At 36.0% G+C, this 18,561-nt stretch overlaps 8 protein-coding genes across 8 annotated transcripts; 3 read left to right on the forward strand and 5 right to left on the reverse strand. All coding sequences in view use genetic code 12, as the record gives it.

Annotated features, from left to right (window-relative positions):
• Positions 1 to 71: 71 nt before the first annotated feature.
• Positions 72 to 1,643, forward strand: CAALFM_C114180WA (uncharacterized protein; the record flags this gene model as incomplete). Its single annotated transcript, XM_709933.1, has 1 exon — positions 72 to 1,643. The coding sequence occupies one exon, from the start codon at positions 72 to 74 to the stop codon at positions 1,641 to 1,643; it is 1,572 nt and encodes a 523-aa protein (XP_715026.1).
• Positions 1,644 to 1,702: 59 nt separating this feature from the next.
• Positions 1,703 to 2,077, reverse strand: CAALFM_C114190CA (type 1 protein phosphatase-activating protein; the record flags this gene model as incomplete). The annotated part of the gene is made up of 1 exon (XM_709935.1): positions 1,703 to 2,077. The coding sequence occupies one exon, from the start codon at positions 2,075 to 2,077 to the stop codon at positions 1,703 to 1,705; it is 375 nt and encodes a 124-aa protein (XP_715028.1).
• A 336-nt stretch (positions 2,078 to 2,413) lies between these two features.
• CAALFM_C114200WA (uncharacterized protein) lies at positions 2,414 to 3,406 on the forward strand (the record flags this gene model as incomplete). The annotated part of the gene is made up of 1 exon (XM_709936.1): positions 2,414 to 3,406. One exon carries the CDS (start codon positions 2,414 to 2,416, stop codon positions 3,404 to 3,406), a length of 993 nt encoding a protein of 330 aa, XP_715029.1.
• A 63-nt stretch (positions 3,407 to 3,469) lies between these two features.
• On the reverse strand, positions 3,470 to 6,070 carry IML2 (Iml2p; the record flags this gene model as incomplete). Its single annotated transcript, XM_709937.1, has 1 exon — positions 3,470 to 6,070. The coding sequence occupies one exon, from the start codon at positions 6,068 to 6,070 to the stop codon at positions 3,470 to 3,472; it is 2,601 nt and encodes an 866-aa protein (XP_715030.1).
• A 1,653-nt stretch (positions 6,071 to 7,723) lies between these two features.
• FTR2 (Ftr2p) lies at positions 7,724 to 8,872 on the reverse strand (the record flags this gene model as incomplete). Its single annotated transcript, XM_709938.1, has 1 exon — positions 7,724 to 8,872. The coding sequence occupies one exon, from the start codon at positions 8,870 to 8,872 to the stop codon at positions 7,724 to 7,726; it is 1,149 nt and encodes a 382-aa protein (XP_715031.1).
• Positions 8,873 to 10,214: 1,342 nt separating this feature from the next.
• On the reverse strand, positions 10,215 to 13,484 carry IRR1 (Irr1p; the record flags this gene model as incomplete). The annotated part of the gene is made up of 1 exon (XM_709940.2): positions 10,215 to 13,484. The coding sequence occupies one exon, from the start codon at positions 13,482 to 13,484 to the stop codon at positions 10,215 to 10,217; it is 3,270 nt and encodes a 1,089-aa protein (XP_715033.2).
• A 332-nt stretch (positions 13,485 to 13,816) lies between these two features.
• On the forward strand, positions 13,817 to 15,502 carry CAALFM_C114240WA (uncharacterized protein; the record flags this gene model as incomplete). Its single annotated transcript, XM_709941.1, has 1 exon — positions 13,817 to 15,502. One exon carries the CDS (start codon positions 13,817 to 13,819, stop codon positions 15,500 to 15,502), a length of 1,686 nt encoding a protein of 561 aa, XP_715034.1.
• A 175-nt stretch (positions 15,503 to 15,677) lies between these two features.
• CAALFM_C114250CA (uncharacterized protein) lies at positions 15,678 to 18,356 on the reverse strand (the record flags this gene model as incomplete). Its single annotated transcript, XM_709942.1, has 1 exon — positions 15,678 to 18,356. The coding sequence occupies one exon, from the start codon at positions 18,354 to 18,356 to the stop codon at positions 15,678 to 15,680; it is 2,679 nt and encodes an 892-aa protein (XP_715035.1).
• Between the last annotated feature and the right edge of the window lie 205 nt (positions 18,357 to 18,561).

Genomic DNA, 18,561 nt, shown 5'->3' on the forward strand with positions numbered 1-18,561 from the left:
TGATATAAATTAGAACAATAATCAATACTAAAGTATTTGTGGAGAGTGGAAATTGTGTTACATACTTGAAGATGCTATACAAAAACATACAGCAAACTCCGACAACTATACAGCCACACACAAACCAATTCAGGAATCACCAAAGAGATGAAGACGAAGAAAGAGGTAGAGCTAAAAGTAAGGATCCAATTTGTCAGTCTACAAAACTACACTTACAACAGGACCAAACCAATCCTATACTAGGGCATGCATACCAAGGTTCGATACGTTCTAGATCAACAAACGATACAAGTATATTAGCAAATCTAAGAAAACCACTGAACAAAAGGACAGGAACAGAACAGCTATTATTTACGGCGATTAATCAGAACCATCAATCAAAATCTAAATTAACAAGATCAATATCGTCACAAGGAGTCAATGCACTCCAACAACAACAGCAACACATTCATTGGTCACCACATCTACCTCCTCAAAATAAGAAAAATATACCTATGGTAAATAACGAATTACCAACAACAAACCAGAGTCGTCCACAATTTAGACGATGGAATCTGTATAATGTTCCGGAAATTACGTTAAAAGACCCGGTATTGAGAAACGATAACAAACCAGAAGGTATCACCGAAAAAAATAGTATATCACCTTTGACTGTACTTAAAGACCAATATGATACCAAGAGACCCATGGTCAACAATGTTATTACCAATACATCAACCGATAATTCTTTTAGCTCATTATCTAAAGCTAATGCAAAGGAGATCAACCCTAACAGGAAATCCCAAACAACATTAACTAATTCACATAACCAAAACTTGTATGAAAAAATGAAAAACATGGCACACACAGGAATGAGTTCCCTATTTTCTTTAACAGGAACTGAAACCCAAGAAAAAAGTGTCAAATCATATTTGCAAAGTGACCTGGACGAAGAGTCTGATGAAGACGAAGAAGAATTGTGGGATAGGAAAAACAATGACAACAACTTAGATTCCGATACCCAGTACCCCATCGAGCAGGTTAGTGCCCCTACCACTAGCGATGAACCAGACAATCAAAGGGTTGATTTTGAAGAGCTCATGATAAAGATAAGTGGCTTTCAAGAAAACTTTGTTAATAAGTTGCCTTATACAAATGTCAAATTGAGTCGAACCCAACAACGACAATTAGATTACAAGCAGTTGTATGAGTATGAATCAACTGATATTGAAAACGGCTCTGATTTGGTTTGCTATGATTGGAAAATTCAAAATGAAACAATACTATCCCAATATACATCAATTCGATTGAGGTTCTCTTCAAAACAAACCACTAGCAAAAGGCAAAATAAACAACACGTGGAAAATCATATGGGTGTACTTGGATTCATTGACAGGTATAGAAATAACGCTTCTGGTAATACACCAACACGCAATTCGGATACATCATTTGACGATGTGAATGCAAAGTTAAACGATGTATGGACACAAGAGTTTAGTCGCTTGTTTGCACATAACGCTAATGCCACCACCGTACAAAAAGACACAAGTACAACTTCCAACACGGTACCTGATATTGAAGATAAAAATATTTATGAAGACAGAACAGCTAATATGAGTAATTTAGCGAAAGGCGTGAAACTAAACGGACTTTTGAAAATATAAAAACGTATATGAATTATTTATGATGACGATGTAAGTATATGTAAAACTAACTAAATATTTCATTTTCCGGGCACCTTTGATTGGTTTTTGTAATGGGGCTGAACTTCGTACGCATTAGGTTTTGACTTTTTTTTATTATTGTTAGATTTCGGGGCTATCTTCGTGTTTTTATCATCCTCTTCATTATCTGAAGAATCACTAGACGAGTCACTGGAACTTGAACTATCTTCTTCATCACAGTTCCGATCTGATGGATGAAATATACAGCATATTTTTGTCTTTTTCTTATTTAGATGTTCATTATCAACGACGTTTGCATCCCAAGAGACGTCACGAGCTTGTCTTTCTTGAGCTCGTAGCTTTAAAATAGGCGAGGCAGTCGTTGTAGTTGTTTGTGAAACTATTCCTCTTTGGTTTTCTCTTTGTTGAGACATTCTAAGGTTTTATGATTTTGAAGAGAAATATTTTAATGCCAATTAAAAATTCTAATAAAGAGACTCGGAAGATTTAAATAGTGTATCAGTATTTTATGGGTCGTGATCACGTTGTTCAATTGTGTCTTGGCACTATCTCCGAACAACCCTGTAGATCTGTAAGATAAACACACCACCAAAAAGCCAGGTCACGTGGATTTACATAAGCAGAAAAGAATAGTGTGAGAAACAAAATGCGGTTTTTAACTTCAACTAACATACAAGAAAAACAAAGTCAACATTTCATCAAGTAAAACAGTTATACCGACATTTTTTTATTTTTGCATACCATCCATTATGAGTAAACGTGGTAATTATCCATATTTATCAGCAGATATGTTCCCGCAGAATCCCAATATTACAACGTCTCTGCGAATTACCAGCACAACTTCTCGAACTGGATCAGTCATATCTAATCAATCATCGTCAATATATATTCCAAGACCAACAATCAATTATGGATATTCATCATCGTCAACTTTAGTCTCAAGATTGAAGAACATCAAGGTTATGGTGAAAAGGCTATTCAAACCGAAAACTCTTGATTTTGAAACGGCAATTTGGGAAATATTTCACTTGATTGTTAACCCCAAGAAAATGTACCGATCTCACTATTATTATAAGCAACAACAACATGAACAATTGGGGAACGGGAACTCATATACCAGAGATGATCCCAGTTTTTTGATTTTGTTGACAGGGTTTTTATCTTTAAGTGCAATTGCTTGGGGGTTGGCATACCAACCTAGTTTTAAGGAAATTATAAAGTTGATAGTGTACATGGTCCTAGTTGATTTTTATCTAACAGGGATTGTGATATCGACAGTAACATGGATATTGGTTAACAGATTGTTTAACCCAGGTGTCCAATTTAGTAGTTACAACATCAATTATATATCATGGGGGTTCTGTTTTGATATTCATTGCAATTCATTTTTAATAATTTGGTGTTTGCTATATGTGGTGCAATTCATACTATTACCTGTGATCCGAATTAAGCATTCAATTTTTGCCTTGCTTGTGGGGAATCTGTTATATTTCGGTAGCATTGGCTACTATTTTGTTGTTTCCTTTTACGGATACAATTCATTGCCTTTTATCAGTGCAAATTTTGGAAACTACAGTTCGTTTAGTAGCAGCGCCAACAACAACAATAAGAACAACCCCGCTCGAACATTACAGTTGGTTGTTGTGGCAGGAATTTTGCCAATTCTAGCGTTAGGATGGTTAGTTACACTACTTTTTAGAATCAATGTGGCAGATAGCATGGTCGACATTTACTTTAACTAGTGATTCTAAAATAAATGCATATATGTATATAAATACGTATTTTCTTCTAGTTTTTATTAAATTCTAAAGAGTTGCTAGTTGCTCTAATCTATCACCGGCAGCTTTAATTCTCATACCAGTTCTATTACTCAATTCGTAATCACCCTCTCCCACAATCTCTGCTCGTTTGAGCCAGCTCTTACTTTCTTGGACAGCCTGATGTACATCCAATTTGGCAGTATTCTTAGTCCTCAATAGCCAAACAAACATTGTTTTCTCATACAATGCAGTCGGATAAATATATGGACTGTATGTCATCTTGTGGAACCTGAATTGATGAAGAGGTTCGGATATGACATACTTGGAAATAACATGATTATCTAACAAACCCAACCCATCATTGATACTACCCAACTGTCTCAAAGTTATTCCTTGCAAAAAATATCTAATCATCGCTTCGTCTTCTGTTTCTTCTATCAACGCGTATAAATTTCCATTAGTGTTAGCAGAGTACTCACTATTAGGGGCACCCGAGTAACCTAACAATTTCAAGGCAATCTCCAAATCATGACTGCTCATTCGATTATAACCATTCCAAAAATAAATCAATTCATGAATCAAAGATGTTCCCACTATATCGGCAGTAGGCAAATTTGGATACTTCTTTTTTCTAGCTTCAATATGTCGACTCTTACGTAATAAGAATTTGTCAAATGGCATTTGCTTATTGCTTCCACCAATACCACCTTTTTTGCCAACAGCATTGTGTCCATGACCGGGCACATAACTCAAAGCAAGATCAAGATATTTATCGAAAAGCGACGAGTACTTGGCCATTTCCGATTCTTTATTGTCAACTGAAATGATATCCATTTTAATCATTCTATACTTTTCCAAATAACAAGAAGCAGCCATAAACAAATACACAGCCTTGGACCAAGAGTTAATATCAATCAAATAAATTAAATCTCTGGCTGCATTGTCGTACTCGTGTTGATAAATATAGATTGTAGCACGGTCAAAGACCAACAATGCCTCAGCCTGTTGCATTTGGATTTCATTGGCTGGATCATCAGTGAAATCTTGCATTGTTTTAGTAGCCAAAGCTAAATCCCCTTCTGCGGCCAACATTCTCCCTTCTTGTAATATCCAAAGAGCATTATGAGGAAACATTCTTCTGGCTCTGCGCAACAACTGACTCGTGTACAATTCTGGTCTCTCTAAAATTATATCCAACTCTGCTTCCGAAACAGTTGCTTTGTTATCCAATGAGATGATCTTTTTGTCATTTCCTTGATCTGGCAAACGGAATCCATTATCAACAAATTGCACTGGCCCATCATAAAACACTAGAATAAATAACAATGCCAATTCACCATGTACATTTCTACATGTTATAGCGGTTCTCCACAATAACCTCAAACCAACTTCCCTATCTCCTCTAAAACCAACAATTGACAACACTTTCCCAATGGCAGGTGGGATTAAAGACAAGACAACTTGCAATATACCGAAACATAATTGAACACCAGAATGAATATATTCATCAATAGTGGACACATGCAAATGATTGTCGGAAGCGTTTTGGGCCAGACTTGGTGATGTTTCAATTGATGAAAGCACAGACTGTGCACTAGAGTGGATTTGAGGTGGAGGGAGATTGAGGGTATCTTCAATATCAAACTCTTCCAGAGCATCGCAGTACTCATTGTCACTGCTACTACTATCATCCTCACCAACATCATGGCTGTTGTTGTTGTTGTTGGCATTATCAACTCGTTGTTCCTCATACTTGGGATTGCTTTGTTTGGCCAAAGTCAACGAGCTATTCAGGTCTTCAAACAAGTTAACACGTTCAGGGTTCACATTATTTGCTAAAGTAGCCCCTTCGATTCGGGATTTCCTCATCAAATAAATCTTCTCCAAATTCTTCATCAACGAAATATCTTGCGGTAAGGAACTAGTGGAGCTTGTTTGCGAACTATAGCCAGGTAGATCAACAGTACTTATAGAAAAGTTTTCTGTAGTTATTATGCTGTTTGACTTAGTACCATTTCCTTGCATTGCTGCTTCTTTTTTCAATTTGGCCAAGTTTTTGTTGAAAATTGGTTCCAGCTCCTTGATTTTTTTATACACAGCATCCAAAGTTTGATAAGCACGACGCAACTTAAACAACGCCTTGGCACTTTCTACCATCCCGTTGTTTTCTGTTAACAACATCAATAATGCATTTAATAAAGTGGACTCAGCAAATGTCACTTGGAACTCAGTTCCTGGGGGGTAAATCATGGAAGTAGCCAATTGATACTTGAGGTTATATTTTGAATTATTTAACGAGGCATTCTCGGCTTCTGATAATGTTTTATGGGCTTTTGCCATAACTTCTGGTTCAAACCCTAATGTAGCTTCAATAAATTCCATTACTCCTAATGCTAATGGGAAAATAGCATGTGGTTGTTCAGAATTATTGTTTTTTGATGCTTCATTCTGTAACAAGTCTGTCCCTGTTTTGGTCCTATCGTCCAATAAATAGTCCATGGCCTTAAGCGCTATTTCAAAATCGTACACCTGAGTCAATATTTTGTCATAGTTGGATTCTGAGTTTATTGCTGACGATGTTGATTGCTGGGAAGCCATAGACCCCAAGGACAATATTGATGCCTTTTTTCTTAAACCTTTAAGCATAGCGGTTGATCTGGAAATGTGAAAAATGCTTATTCGATTATCAACAATGTACTATTGAAACCTATAAGAAAAGAAAGGAAACTAAAATGATATAAAAATATGCAAAAAAAAAAAAAATGGAGTAATGTGTTGTCTATAAATCAATATTTGTCGAAAAATTATTCTACGCGGAACGATCTTTGGAATTGGAGTAGCAAAAAAGAAAAACAACAACACCAAACTAAGCGTGCGGGAATTTGTCCTCTACTTTTGTTTAATCGGTTCAATATAAAACAGTATTATATTCTACATTGAAATATTACTTGCTACAGAAGAAACAGTTGTTCTGATTTTAGCAACAATGGAGTGTGTCGTTGTTCTTGACTGGCTGAATCTGAAACCAGTCGGCGTCATAGTGCAGAGTATTAACACGAGTGTAAGAGATAACAAAAAAAAAAGGAAAATCTGAATATGGCGATAAAGTTTTTTTTCAATTCTTTACGTCGGCGGTGCTTATTTTTATCCACATGCACATTTGCTGCCACCGCCGCCTTGTGGAATGATCGGCCCCAATTAAAATTCTCCGTCATGCATTTTGTTATTTTTTACTTTTTCATCTGATCTCTGAAAGAAAAGGATAGGGGTAGCACACAAAAGCTTACTGACACGTCGACGACAGAGCCATCACACACAGACACTATTATATGATACAGCAAGTTATCACAAGAGTTTAAACTGAAGCATATGATCTGGTTTTCTTTCGTCTTTTTTCCAATCTTGTTTCAAGTTTTTCTAAATTATATGTGTCGCCAAAAATATTTGAGGCAAGTTTACGTGTGACGATGTGACTTTTGAAGTATAATAATAGCACTCGACGTGCTTTTTTTTGTTGTTGTTTTATCTATTGTCTAACATTTTGTGCCTGTATGATGAAAGTTTATATTCATAAATACATTCAAAATGTGATTCCATAGAGTCACAATAAACTACAAAAGAGATGTAATGAAAAGTTTTTTTTGTAGTTGAACCTAAGTTTATTGTTTTACTGTATCGGGCAAATTACTTTATGTGGCTGAATATAAGTTGGCGTCACTATTGTCACTCTGAAGACGATTATTAGTCTGATTTCTTTACTCAAATAGACAATACATAAGTTTGTTGGTTCCTCCAACCACTGTTAATTAACTTAAGGTAGTCCTGTTAGTTGCACTTGTACATTCTCTGGTCAAACTTCTTCCACCAGATTCACTAGAGATGTTGAAGTAATGGTTGCAAAATATAGTTAGAGCCAGTTTCCGCTATCACATAAATGATACAGCGATTACTGCAAATTAGTTGCCTTATTCTACTGCTGAAGCCAACTCAAAAAAACTTCATGTTTACTTTTGATTACCCGTTCATATATATATATTGATACAATAAAAATAAAAAAAGAAAAGAATACCCTTAAGAACCCATGTAATTATACAAAAAAAAAGACGTCATTGTTAAATAAACACAATAACCGTTGCTTGATGACCAATGAAAAAAAAAATTGAACAAACCAAATAAACTCATATTATAAATATTTAAAAGTGTACCTCAACACCAGCAATAAGGATATATAGATACCTAAGTATACGTATGTGTGTGTGCGATTATCTTTATTGCCTTTTGTTGAGCTTACCCCATAAATTATTTATTTTCTTGAGTTTCGACTAATTTGTTAGAAGAAGTTTCGTCAATTTCTTGAACATCACCAAACTTTTGTTTTTGAAGTTTGGTGAACAATTCTTCCTTTTCAGCTTTGTTTAATTCTAACTTCTTCTTACCTTTGATGTGGTACATTGGATTCAATTGGACCAAAGTTAAGTTTTTGGTTAACGGTAAATGTCCGTGTTTTTCTTCATAGACCATCAATAACAAAACAGAAATGATGAAAATCCAGTAAACATTGTAGGAAATGACAGAACCGTAAGTGGCAGAGTTTTGCCATCCCAAAATGGCGTTGAAGATATCCCAACCATTGTCGGTCAATGGGTTACAGCAGTTGACATGCCAAACAGATTTGGAAATGTCATATGTACCCGGGCCAGAACCATTCTCAGCCGCATCACCACCAGTTTTTTTATTGTATTGATAACTCTCAAAGAACCAGACACCTCTGGAGAACAAACCAGCAGCGATCAAGTACAAGATACAAGTGGAGATGATCAAGAAGATTTGCATCGACATATTGGAACCAAAGTAGTACAACAAGGCACCCACTGCAAGACCACAAATTATACCAACAATAACTGGGATTGGGAAAGATGAAGCAGGACTAGTAATACCGACCCCACCAACGAAAACAACAGCTTCTAAACCTTCACGCAAGCAAGTGATGAATGGCAAAATAAAAAGTGCGTACTTTTTCCCAAGATATCCCAATTTGAATCGGTTCTTCTTATTTTCTGGAGATTTGATTAAAGCTTGTGCTAATTTAACTCTCCATTTTTCTTTCATCTTGTTGATTCTCAACATTGGAATACCCATAGCAGTGATCAAGACTGTGGCAATGATACAAAATATCCCTTCCCACAAGTCTTCTGATTTTCCCCAGATATCTTTACCCAACCCGTAAAAGGTACCAATAAAAGCGCCACCAATGATTATACAAATAAGAACACCTAGCCCCGCCCCTAGCCAAATCTGACGATACAACTTTTTCTTCAACTCTGGACCGTTTGCTGAGGAGCCCATTGATTGTTTGACAAATGCTAAAAGCACTGAAACAACAATAACTGCTTCCAAGGCTTCTCTGAAAACAACAAAAAAGACTTGAACATTGAAAAGATCAACCATCTTTGCTCGAAATAAACTTGTTTATACCAGCAATAATAACTAAATATGTAATAAACTTAAGAAAACACCACTATGTATACCAATTACTGTTTCAATGCTCGGTTAAAATGTACCTAATTTAACAGGAACAACTTTCTTAAGTAATAATTAGAATATAGCAGGGGAAGGATTCTTTAAAGTTTAAAGAACTGGTAAGAAAAGAATACTAGAACCAAAACGTAAAAGAAAGAAAACAAAAAAAATATCAAAAAATGTACATTTGAAGGAAATCGTTGACTATATATAGAAATAATAGTGAAAAAATCTTTTTTAAAATGTGGTAAATTTAATCGATGGCCTTTTTCTTGTCCTTGATGTTTCTATCTTTTAATATTTCTGCTCTACACATGAACTTAGAAAAAGGAAAAACGCCATTGTACTAATGTGGATTTGTTCCTTCCATCATTTCAATTAGTTTAGTGTTTAGCTATGAAATATGCAGATAGAAGTAAAATTTGCTCATGGAAAATAGTAATTCTCTGGTGAAATATCAATTGGATTAATATAATAATTATATATTTATTGAAATTATAATGACACAAAACTGACATCTCATTTCACGAAACGTGAGAAACGTTTTTTTTTGCGTCTTAGCTCCAATTCGTTTTTCAGCTAGTCTGGCTTTTACAAATGCAACAAGATTGTATAATTTCGGGAGTATTGTTTTTCAGACCAGCTTAACAAGCAGTAACGACTTCATATCCTTACGACCTGTCCCCAAGATATCGTTTGGCCTCTCGCACATGGAAATCAAAAACGAGATGAACCAGAAAGTCGCATAAACTTGAACGAAAAAAAAACAGCACAATTATGCATGCCATCACCGTATTTATTGAAGCTGACCAATCAGAGCTGTTGTAATTGCCATTAGTCATTTAAAACCTCACAAAAAGTAATAAAAATAGACTAGGAGTACCAAGGGTTAAGTATGCTGCAACTAAATTTAGGTCAACATCTTAGGGGAGTAAAGATTGGCAGGTGGTAAACCAGACATTATTGTTGAATAATAACAATAGGCCACAATTATTATTAAAGAAGTCTATTCTCAAAATAATTTTATTTTATTTTATTTGACCAGTTTATCAGATTACAGTTACTAAACATGTTGTATATACTACCCTGTTCAGTTTTGAATTTGTGCTATAGTTTTAGTTCATCAACCCAAACTAAAAAACTATCAAAAATAGCCGTGGGGTGTTGTTCTAGTATTTTTGTGGCTGAAAACCAGATGGTTCTTTCCTTGTGAGAAAACAAAACACATGCATTTCTCGATTCATAATTTATATTTCTCTACATACCGATCCTAAATCACTGATGAAGGTGTTTCAATATCTACCATAGATCCTCGCTCAGGAACATCAACTTCAATGGCAATGCTTTCGTCTCTTTCAACCACCTCGTTACCATTGTTGTCTTCTACCAGCGACTGCTGAGCATTTTCGCTTATTCTTGACTCTTCGCTTTCGCGTTCCTTGTTTGAAACTGCTTGATTTTTGATGGTGTTAGCATGTTCGTCTTGTTGTTGGATTATTTTTGCAAACACACTCCCTAATTTATCCTTGTTCAATTTGATTCTATTGTACAACTCATCTTGAACTAGCAGAACATTGACTAATGATATCAACTTTAATGTAAAGACCGAGAGATCTTTTTCAAGGTTCCAAATCTTTTCCTTTTTCTTTGCTTCTACCTCTTGGTTTCTTGTGGTCGAGCTATCTTCAGTACTGGGTTGCAGGGTTTGGTCGTCATCGTCAAACATACTTTTTTCTTGTAGATAGGATTCATCGATTTTTTCAGTGTAATCTTCGTAATTAACATCTTCTTCATCGTCTCTATCCAAATCCACATTCAACAAATGACCAAGTCTCACTTCTTTTATCAAGAACAATTCTAATAGCTGAAACTGCATGTCTCGTTTAATAAGCAATAGCTGCATGTTACTATTGAAGAATTCTTGGAAATTGTCAAAACTGTTGTCAGCTTGGAATCTAACATAAAACACTTTGAACGACAACATAAAGTCGATATATCTTGATATCAATAAAGTTTTCAAGTCAAGAAACTGCACACTATTTGTACACTCATAAATCAATCGGATAGTTTGATTGACTAAATCAACGATTCCGTCAAATTCCAAATCTATAGCATAGTGGCGCTGTTCGTCCTTTTCAATTTCAACCAATTTCTCAAACTTCCACGATACCACGACTAGCGTCAAATCATATAAGCATGTCAAAGCAGGCAAGAATTGTGGTAGCTGCTCCAAAAAGTTATGCTTCCATTGCGACATAATCAATGCTAAATCAAACTTTCGTAACACTCGGTTCACCAAAGACGACAACAAGTCTACCATATTGGACAAGTTGGCAATGTTGACGAAGTCACCCATTTGTTTGATTTTTTGTAGTATTGGCAATGCTACTTCAAGTGTCTTGATTAGCTTTGTTTGCTCTAATACCTCAGTATTTGTCGAATCGATATCATCATCCTCCGACTGTTGGTCACTGATGGTCTTAACAACTTCCTCACAAAGTTCTTCAAGTACAGTCTGAATACTAAACTTGATATTGGTTGTCAAACCGTGAGAATCAAATAACGCAGTAAAGTAGCTAGAAAATTCAGCAACGGTGTCAAAATCCTTGAAATACTTGATGATCTCTGAACTTATTTCGTCGTATTGGTCCAATTTGTCTAACTTGTTAGATATATTGTACACTGATTGCCGACCCTTTAACAAGGTTGTCCAGATATTTAAAAATACCGGAAACATTTTCGAAGATCGAACACACACATTTTGAATTTGTGGCAAATACTCAATCAACCGCACCAATTGGCTCTCTACTTCTTCAGGGTTCTTCTTAGTGTAAACATACTCAACAAACCCTTGAATAAATTTGAGCAAAATCAACCTCTCGTCAGAGTTTAAGTCGATAAACTGTCTAAACTCCTCAATTTCCTCACCTTCAACAAACTCTTCTTCCTCTTCGTCTTTCTTGGAAAATTTTATCAGAGAGATATCCAGTAAAAAGTATTTCACCAACATCTCCCAATTACCCTCGTAATGACTACTCATATTTTGAAATACCAAATGTAAAGGTTTGTCAGCGACAAACTTCAACAAATTTATCAAACTTTTGATATCTAAACAGAATGGTAAGTCTGTTTCAAATTGATTTGGCTTGTAAGTTTCGATAAACAACCTATACTTGTCGTTTATTCCAGTCAAGTTCTCTTCATTTAAGATTGTGACAAATCTTGCTCCTTCTATTTGTAGCTTTGAAGGACCAGAAAAGGGGAAATTTTCAATTACCTGCCTTGTATCTTTCTCTTCTAAAAACCCTAATCTTAATAATTCACAACAAATTCCTAAGATATTCAACTTTACTTGGGCATCACTATCAATTTGGCTCATCTTGATAATTTGCAGTTTGTACTTTTCGGAAAACTGACGGAGACCCAAGGTCAAATCAGCTGGTGAAATGGAACGGTATAACTTTAACAAGCTTCTGGTGTTTTCAATCCTTACTTGGGCAATTGGATCTGACAACAACCACCCAAAGTATCTCAAATATATGCCTTGACAGAAGAAATCAGGATATATTAAGATAAATTCACATAAATTCTTCAAACATGCTAAACGAATTTGGGGATCAATGTCTCTATACCTTCTGTCAATGACGATATTTCCAGTATCATTGAAATACTCCAAAATTGTACGCTTTTGAAGTTGACAACTTTCTATTGTTTTGCTTATTGTGTTGTACTTTGATTTGTTTGATTTTTTGATTTTTGACAACTGACGCTGTGATCTCTCGAGACTACTTTCCACCGAAGCTATAATTTTACATAATTGAAGCTGAATGGCAAATAATATTTCTGTAGAAGTGTATCGCAACAGTCTAATTGGACTGCTTGACAACGAGGTCACCCAAGTCAAAATATACGACATCAAAGGAGATGCCAAAGATTCTTCTTCTTCTTCTTCTCGATTGTTGTCATATTTGTACAACAAACCCTTTTCATGGGCGATATCAATAATCTCCTTAAAAAGCTGCAATGCATTTTTCTTAAAAACTGGTACAGCTTTAAATGGATATTTGTGAGATGATTGATCGCCAAAGGCAATACCAATTTCATCCACAGTATCAGCACTGGATTCTAAATTGCTCAAATCATGAGGCTGGAATAAATGCAACGATCCACAACTTCTCAAAATAAAGTTGATTAAACCAGTGATAGATTCATACTTGTCATCCACTTGATCTTCTTCATATTCTTCAATCCAATCAAGAGCGATATCTTGAATGTTCACCTCGTTGCTAGATAACGCTTTATACAAATAATTTTCTTCCAATTCTTCTTCTAATTGCTTCAAAGACTTTTTAGATGTCTTAGTTCCAGACTTCTTCCGTTTCTTTGATGCAGAGCTACTCTTGTTGTTTGCCTTTCTTTTGGTGGGTCTGGTGCTGTAATCATCTTCTTCGGGTTCGAAACTCTCCTCAGCTTCAGAATCACTGGACTCCCTATAGGACACAGGGTTAGCAGCTTGTCTTCTTGTCAGTCTTCTAGCCATGTTTGTGGAAATATCTGAATCGGATTTATGTCGTGTTTGGTTGTCCTGCCTTTGGAAAGAAAAGTGAAAAACACAATTGGCTATTATTACAACCAAATGAAAATCAAAACAAAAAAAAAATTACAAATTGAGACGCGTTGCGACGGTCGTGTACTTATTTCACTTTTTGTTGAAAAGTCGTGTGCTTTTGGATAATACTTTGTCAACAGAAAAAATCTTTTCCAAGAAGTTGGAAAACAAAGACTAGAAAAAAAAAGACCTTAAAGAAGTGAAAACAAATCTAGATTAAAATTTCAACACAATTACATATCATCAACAAGAGAACACAAACAATGTCAGCTGAACCCGAAATACCAAAAGTTGAAGTTCCCAAGTTAGAAGAATCTGTTACTGAAGATACTCCAGCCCCAACAACAGATGACCAAAACAACCAGACGCCGCAAGTCATTGATGTTGAAAAGCTACAACACGAATTTCAGGAATCGGCCAAAAGATACTTGGTGGAACAAACAGCTCAAGTGATCGTTCCATCATTTGCCAAGTGGTTTGATTTGAGCAAAATACATGACATTGAGAAAAAATCGTTGCCAGATTTCTTTGTTGAAGATGGCTCCGGTTATAAATCATCACAGGATTACAAGTACATTCGAGATTTTATTGTCAATACTTTTAGATTAAACCCCAAGGAATATTTGACAATTACTGCTGTTCGTAGAAATTTGTCTGGGGATGTAACCAATATAATAAGAATTCATCAATTTTTGGAGCAGTGGGGGTTAATCAACTACCAAATTGACCCTAAAACCAAATCATCAGTTTTGGGCCCACAATATACTGGCCATTTCCAAATCACATTGGATGCACCACAAGGCTTGGTACCATTTGTTCCAGAAAATGCCGAATTGACAAAGGCAACTCCATCAAATGTTACAAAGACTGACGACTTGAACAACGAAAATATACCTACCGCAAAGGAAAATGAGTTGCCATTGAATTTGGAAATCAGACGTAATGTCTATGCAACTGGGGAAAAGAAGACAAATTACAAAACTAACAATATTGTTCATTATTCGTGCAGTATTTGTGGTAAAGATACAACTGAGGTCAGGTATCACAACTTGAAAATAAAATCCTACATGTACAACCCAACATCAACCATAAACAATGCCAGTGTTTTATGTGAAATTTGCTATGACCAAGGCTTGTTTCCACTGAGCTTTCATTCGTCTGATTTTATTCAATTGAAAAGAACCGAAGAAGGAGAGAAATGGAGCGAACAGGAAATCTTGTTATTATTAGAAGGTATTGAAATGTTTGGAACTTATGAACCACCATCTTCTACTGGCCCAGTAAATGTCAATGCAAACTTGAACAATCAATGGGATAAAATCAGTGAACATGTTGCTACGAAAACCAGAGAACAGTGTATCATCAAGTTTATCCAATTACCAATTGAGGACAAGTTCTTGACAAAGTTAATAAAAGAAGAAAACGAAAAAGACACAACAAAAAGTGTAGTATCACAAAGCTTGGTACAGGATATTGCTGCCAAATTAGTTTCTACTACTGAGGGCCGTGAATTTATCCTGCAAAATGCTGAAGAAAATTTAAAGCATGCACAATTGGAGCAAACAAATTTGGTGAACCAAGTAATTGAATTGACATTGGAGAAGTTCAATTTGAAATTGAAAAAGATTGATGAATTGCAAGCTAATTTGCTCAAGTACGAAAATCAATTGAACTTAGAGAGAAAACAGATTCTTCTCGAAAGATGGGTCCAATTTGAAAAGATATCCAAGTTGAAAGAATCAAACCCCGAATTATCCACTGTTTTGGATGACTTGCTTAAACCAGTCAAGATCAATGAAATACACAAGTCTGTCAAACAGAGTAATCAAACCGAAAATGGCGACGATAAAATGGATGTTGATGAAAGCAGTAATGAAAATGATGACAACACTTCCAAGTTGCCCGTGAGTGTCAAAGAACCCAAGGCTTACCAATTTTGGTCTGGCTAAAAACTTCTGTATCTAATAGGTATTTTTTTTATAGTTTTGTATTTTTAATAATAGAGAAAACATGGTTAAATCTGACGTAGTAGTACATTATTTAGTATATGCTAGACAATATCATTTTAAAAGAATATATAAACAAACTAATAAAAACAAACCGAACGTAACAACATAATACTTTTCATGATTTGGTTCTGCCTCGACTTTGTGATTGACTATTTATCTTTACCCCTTCAAGTTGTGAATGATGGTTGTTATTTGTGGCATCTGGAGACTCTGATTCTTTCGAGAACACTATTTGTGGTACTGTAGAAGTTCTACTTGATTGCATATCATCTTGATTTAAAGTAGGCTGGGGAGTCTGCGTACCAGATTCTGCACCTAACGTGGTATCACTTCCTGTTCTGTCTGCTTCCACTACATTATCGTGGTCTATTGGTACTGAAACACCTGGCTGCATAAACAGTGGATTTCTAGCTGCTGCAGATATACTCAACATTGGATTCTTTGGAAGTACAGCTACTCCAGGGTAATGCCGTGTATCAATACTGGAACTTCCGATCGTGCTTGAAAAAGACGTCTCCGATGAGGGTGTGGAGGGTACCGAGGAGTTGATTTTTGATGCCAATATGTTTCTAATACTCTTCGAATTCTCACTCTGTCGTACTGGACTCAAGCTGGGAGCTCTAATACGAGAGGTACTTCGGTCACGACGTGTCAAGGCTCTTCTTATAGGCAATGTCTTTTCTGATTGGGTAATCAGTTGAATATCATTACAGTTTTTAATTTGTCCCTTTCTGTAAAAATCAATAAACATCCTTCTGTAGGCATAGGCACAGTCCTGTCTGAAGACCCTTATCAAACCAAACTGGTCAGTGGTGACAATGATATCGCCACTCTGAACAGTATCCTCAAGTTTGTGGTTCTTTGAGTTGCAAGTGAAACAGCTTGATGGGCTGATTCGACAGCTTTCCCCACGTCTTTTGAGATCATATATCAAATCGTCTGATAACAATAAATGCTTTTTGGTGGACTCAGGCGCAAAAATAGCGACGTTGCATCGAGAATGATGTGCATGGAAGCAGGTGTAGCTGTTATTTTCATTGGCCACAAAGTCGTACTTTCGATCTTTATCTTCCTCTAAGAACTTGTTCAAAAATTTGTTCAACGATACAAACTTTGAATATTTTTCGTGCTTGTGGTGAAAGTCTGAAATGTGTTGTTTACCATCAATCATAAACTCCTTCAATGATTGTTTGAGTTTGTTATTGATAATTGAATTGTTGTTTTCCCAGATATAACAATAGTGGTCTTCAGATCCAGAAATAATGTATTTTTGGTCATCACTGCTGTGGGCAACAATCGACGACGAGTTGTTTGTTAGTCCTCGGAATCTTGTTATTAATCTTTTTTGCGTAGTGGTTATGATTCTGACCTTGGAATCGTTTGTTGTGACCAAAACAGTCCACTTGTCCAATTGACCCGGTACACCTGAGCCCTGATATAGATTGTTATCGAAAACTTTGATCCCAGTAATTTTATTACCATTTTTATTAACAAATGGATGAACTATTGATCTCTCTTTGATCTCTACTCTAAATACCTCAAACAATCCCTTGGTTTCAAGAATAAACAAAGAGCCATTGAATCCGCCAACAAAACAATGTAGACCATCAGGCGAAAACTCTAATGCAGTAATCAACACTTCATCGCCCAAGTTCTTACTATACGAAACCGAGTTTTCTAAAACTGACCAAAGACGAACCCCGTTATCAAGAGACCCACTAAGAAAGAATCTGTCATCCAGCGGATGAAACTTTACCGAAGTTACAAAATCTTCGTGCTCAAAAGTCTGAAGACACCGGTCACGATCTACGTGCCATAGCTTGACAGTCTTGTCCATACTCCCAGTAATCAAAAAATTATTTTTGCTCCATGCCAATGACAACACACTGCTGGAATGACCTCTGAACTCGCGCACTGGCTGTCTATGGAACACCGGTGCTGTATCAAAAACACTATCTCGTTTGTTGCTGCGTAGTGGTTGGCCATTCTCCTTCTCGAGTTGGTTGAATTCCATTCTTGCAAGTGGAGACGAAATAACCTTCCATATTCTTATGACAGAGTCTCTTCCTGCTGCTGCTAAATATTTCCCATCCTTGCTAAACTCCATGACAAATATTTCTCTTCTGGTGTCTCCTCCGAAATCTTCATCATGCAGTAATCCGTCGTGCTCATCTTCTGTTTCAGCTTCCGCGTCACCACTATTAACAGCCGTCTCATTGACATTCAATTCCTGGGCCAAAAACAAATTATTCACAACCCTCGGACTCTGTTTATTTCTGCGAGTGGTTTTTACGTATTTGGGACTAAGAAATGATTCATAGGTAAGACCAACGTACGGCGGTTCTTGATCAATAGGGATATCCATATCCAATCCCTCAGTACTGGCAGGAAACATGACCTTTTCACTTAGCGTATGATTATCAAATGTTGAATTATTACCTGTGACAATTTTCTCAAAAGATGCTGGCGAGTCCGAATTGTCTACTGTTTCAAACATGGAGTCATCAGTCTCATCGTCTATTATCGAGGTACTATCATCCATATCATCATTATATAACGACGAGTTATCGTCATCAACAAATTGTTTGCTATATATAGAATCTCGTTTACCATTTTTGATGCTCGATCTCCGACTAGCCAGTGAAATTGACTTTAATTCAGATTGAGTTAATGTTTTGGACAGACCCTTCAGATCTTTAGACTTTTTGATCAACTTATTGAAAAATCCGGTCTTTTTTTGAGTTATATGGGAATCACTAGTGTTGGAGGTGTGTAAAGTTTCCGATGATGCCATTATGCTGGATAATAAATGAAAAGTGGTATGGAAAAAAAAGTGTTCAACAGCAATTATGATTTATTGCTTATATTGACTTATAAATATACAAAATATGGATTCAGGTTGTTGATCTTGGATTATCCAGTACAACCAGTATCTGTTGAAAACAATAGGAATTGGCGGAGAAGTGTAAGTGGGAAAAAAAAATAATCACAGAAAACAA

The sequence above is a fragment of the Candida albicans genome, chromosome 1 (assembly GCF_000182965.3).
Source record: "Candida albicans SC5314 chromosome 1, complete sequence".
Taxonomy (NCBI): Eukaryota; Fungi; Ascomycota; class Pichiomycetes; order Serinales; family Debaryomycetaceae; genus Candida; species Candida albicans.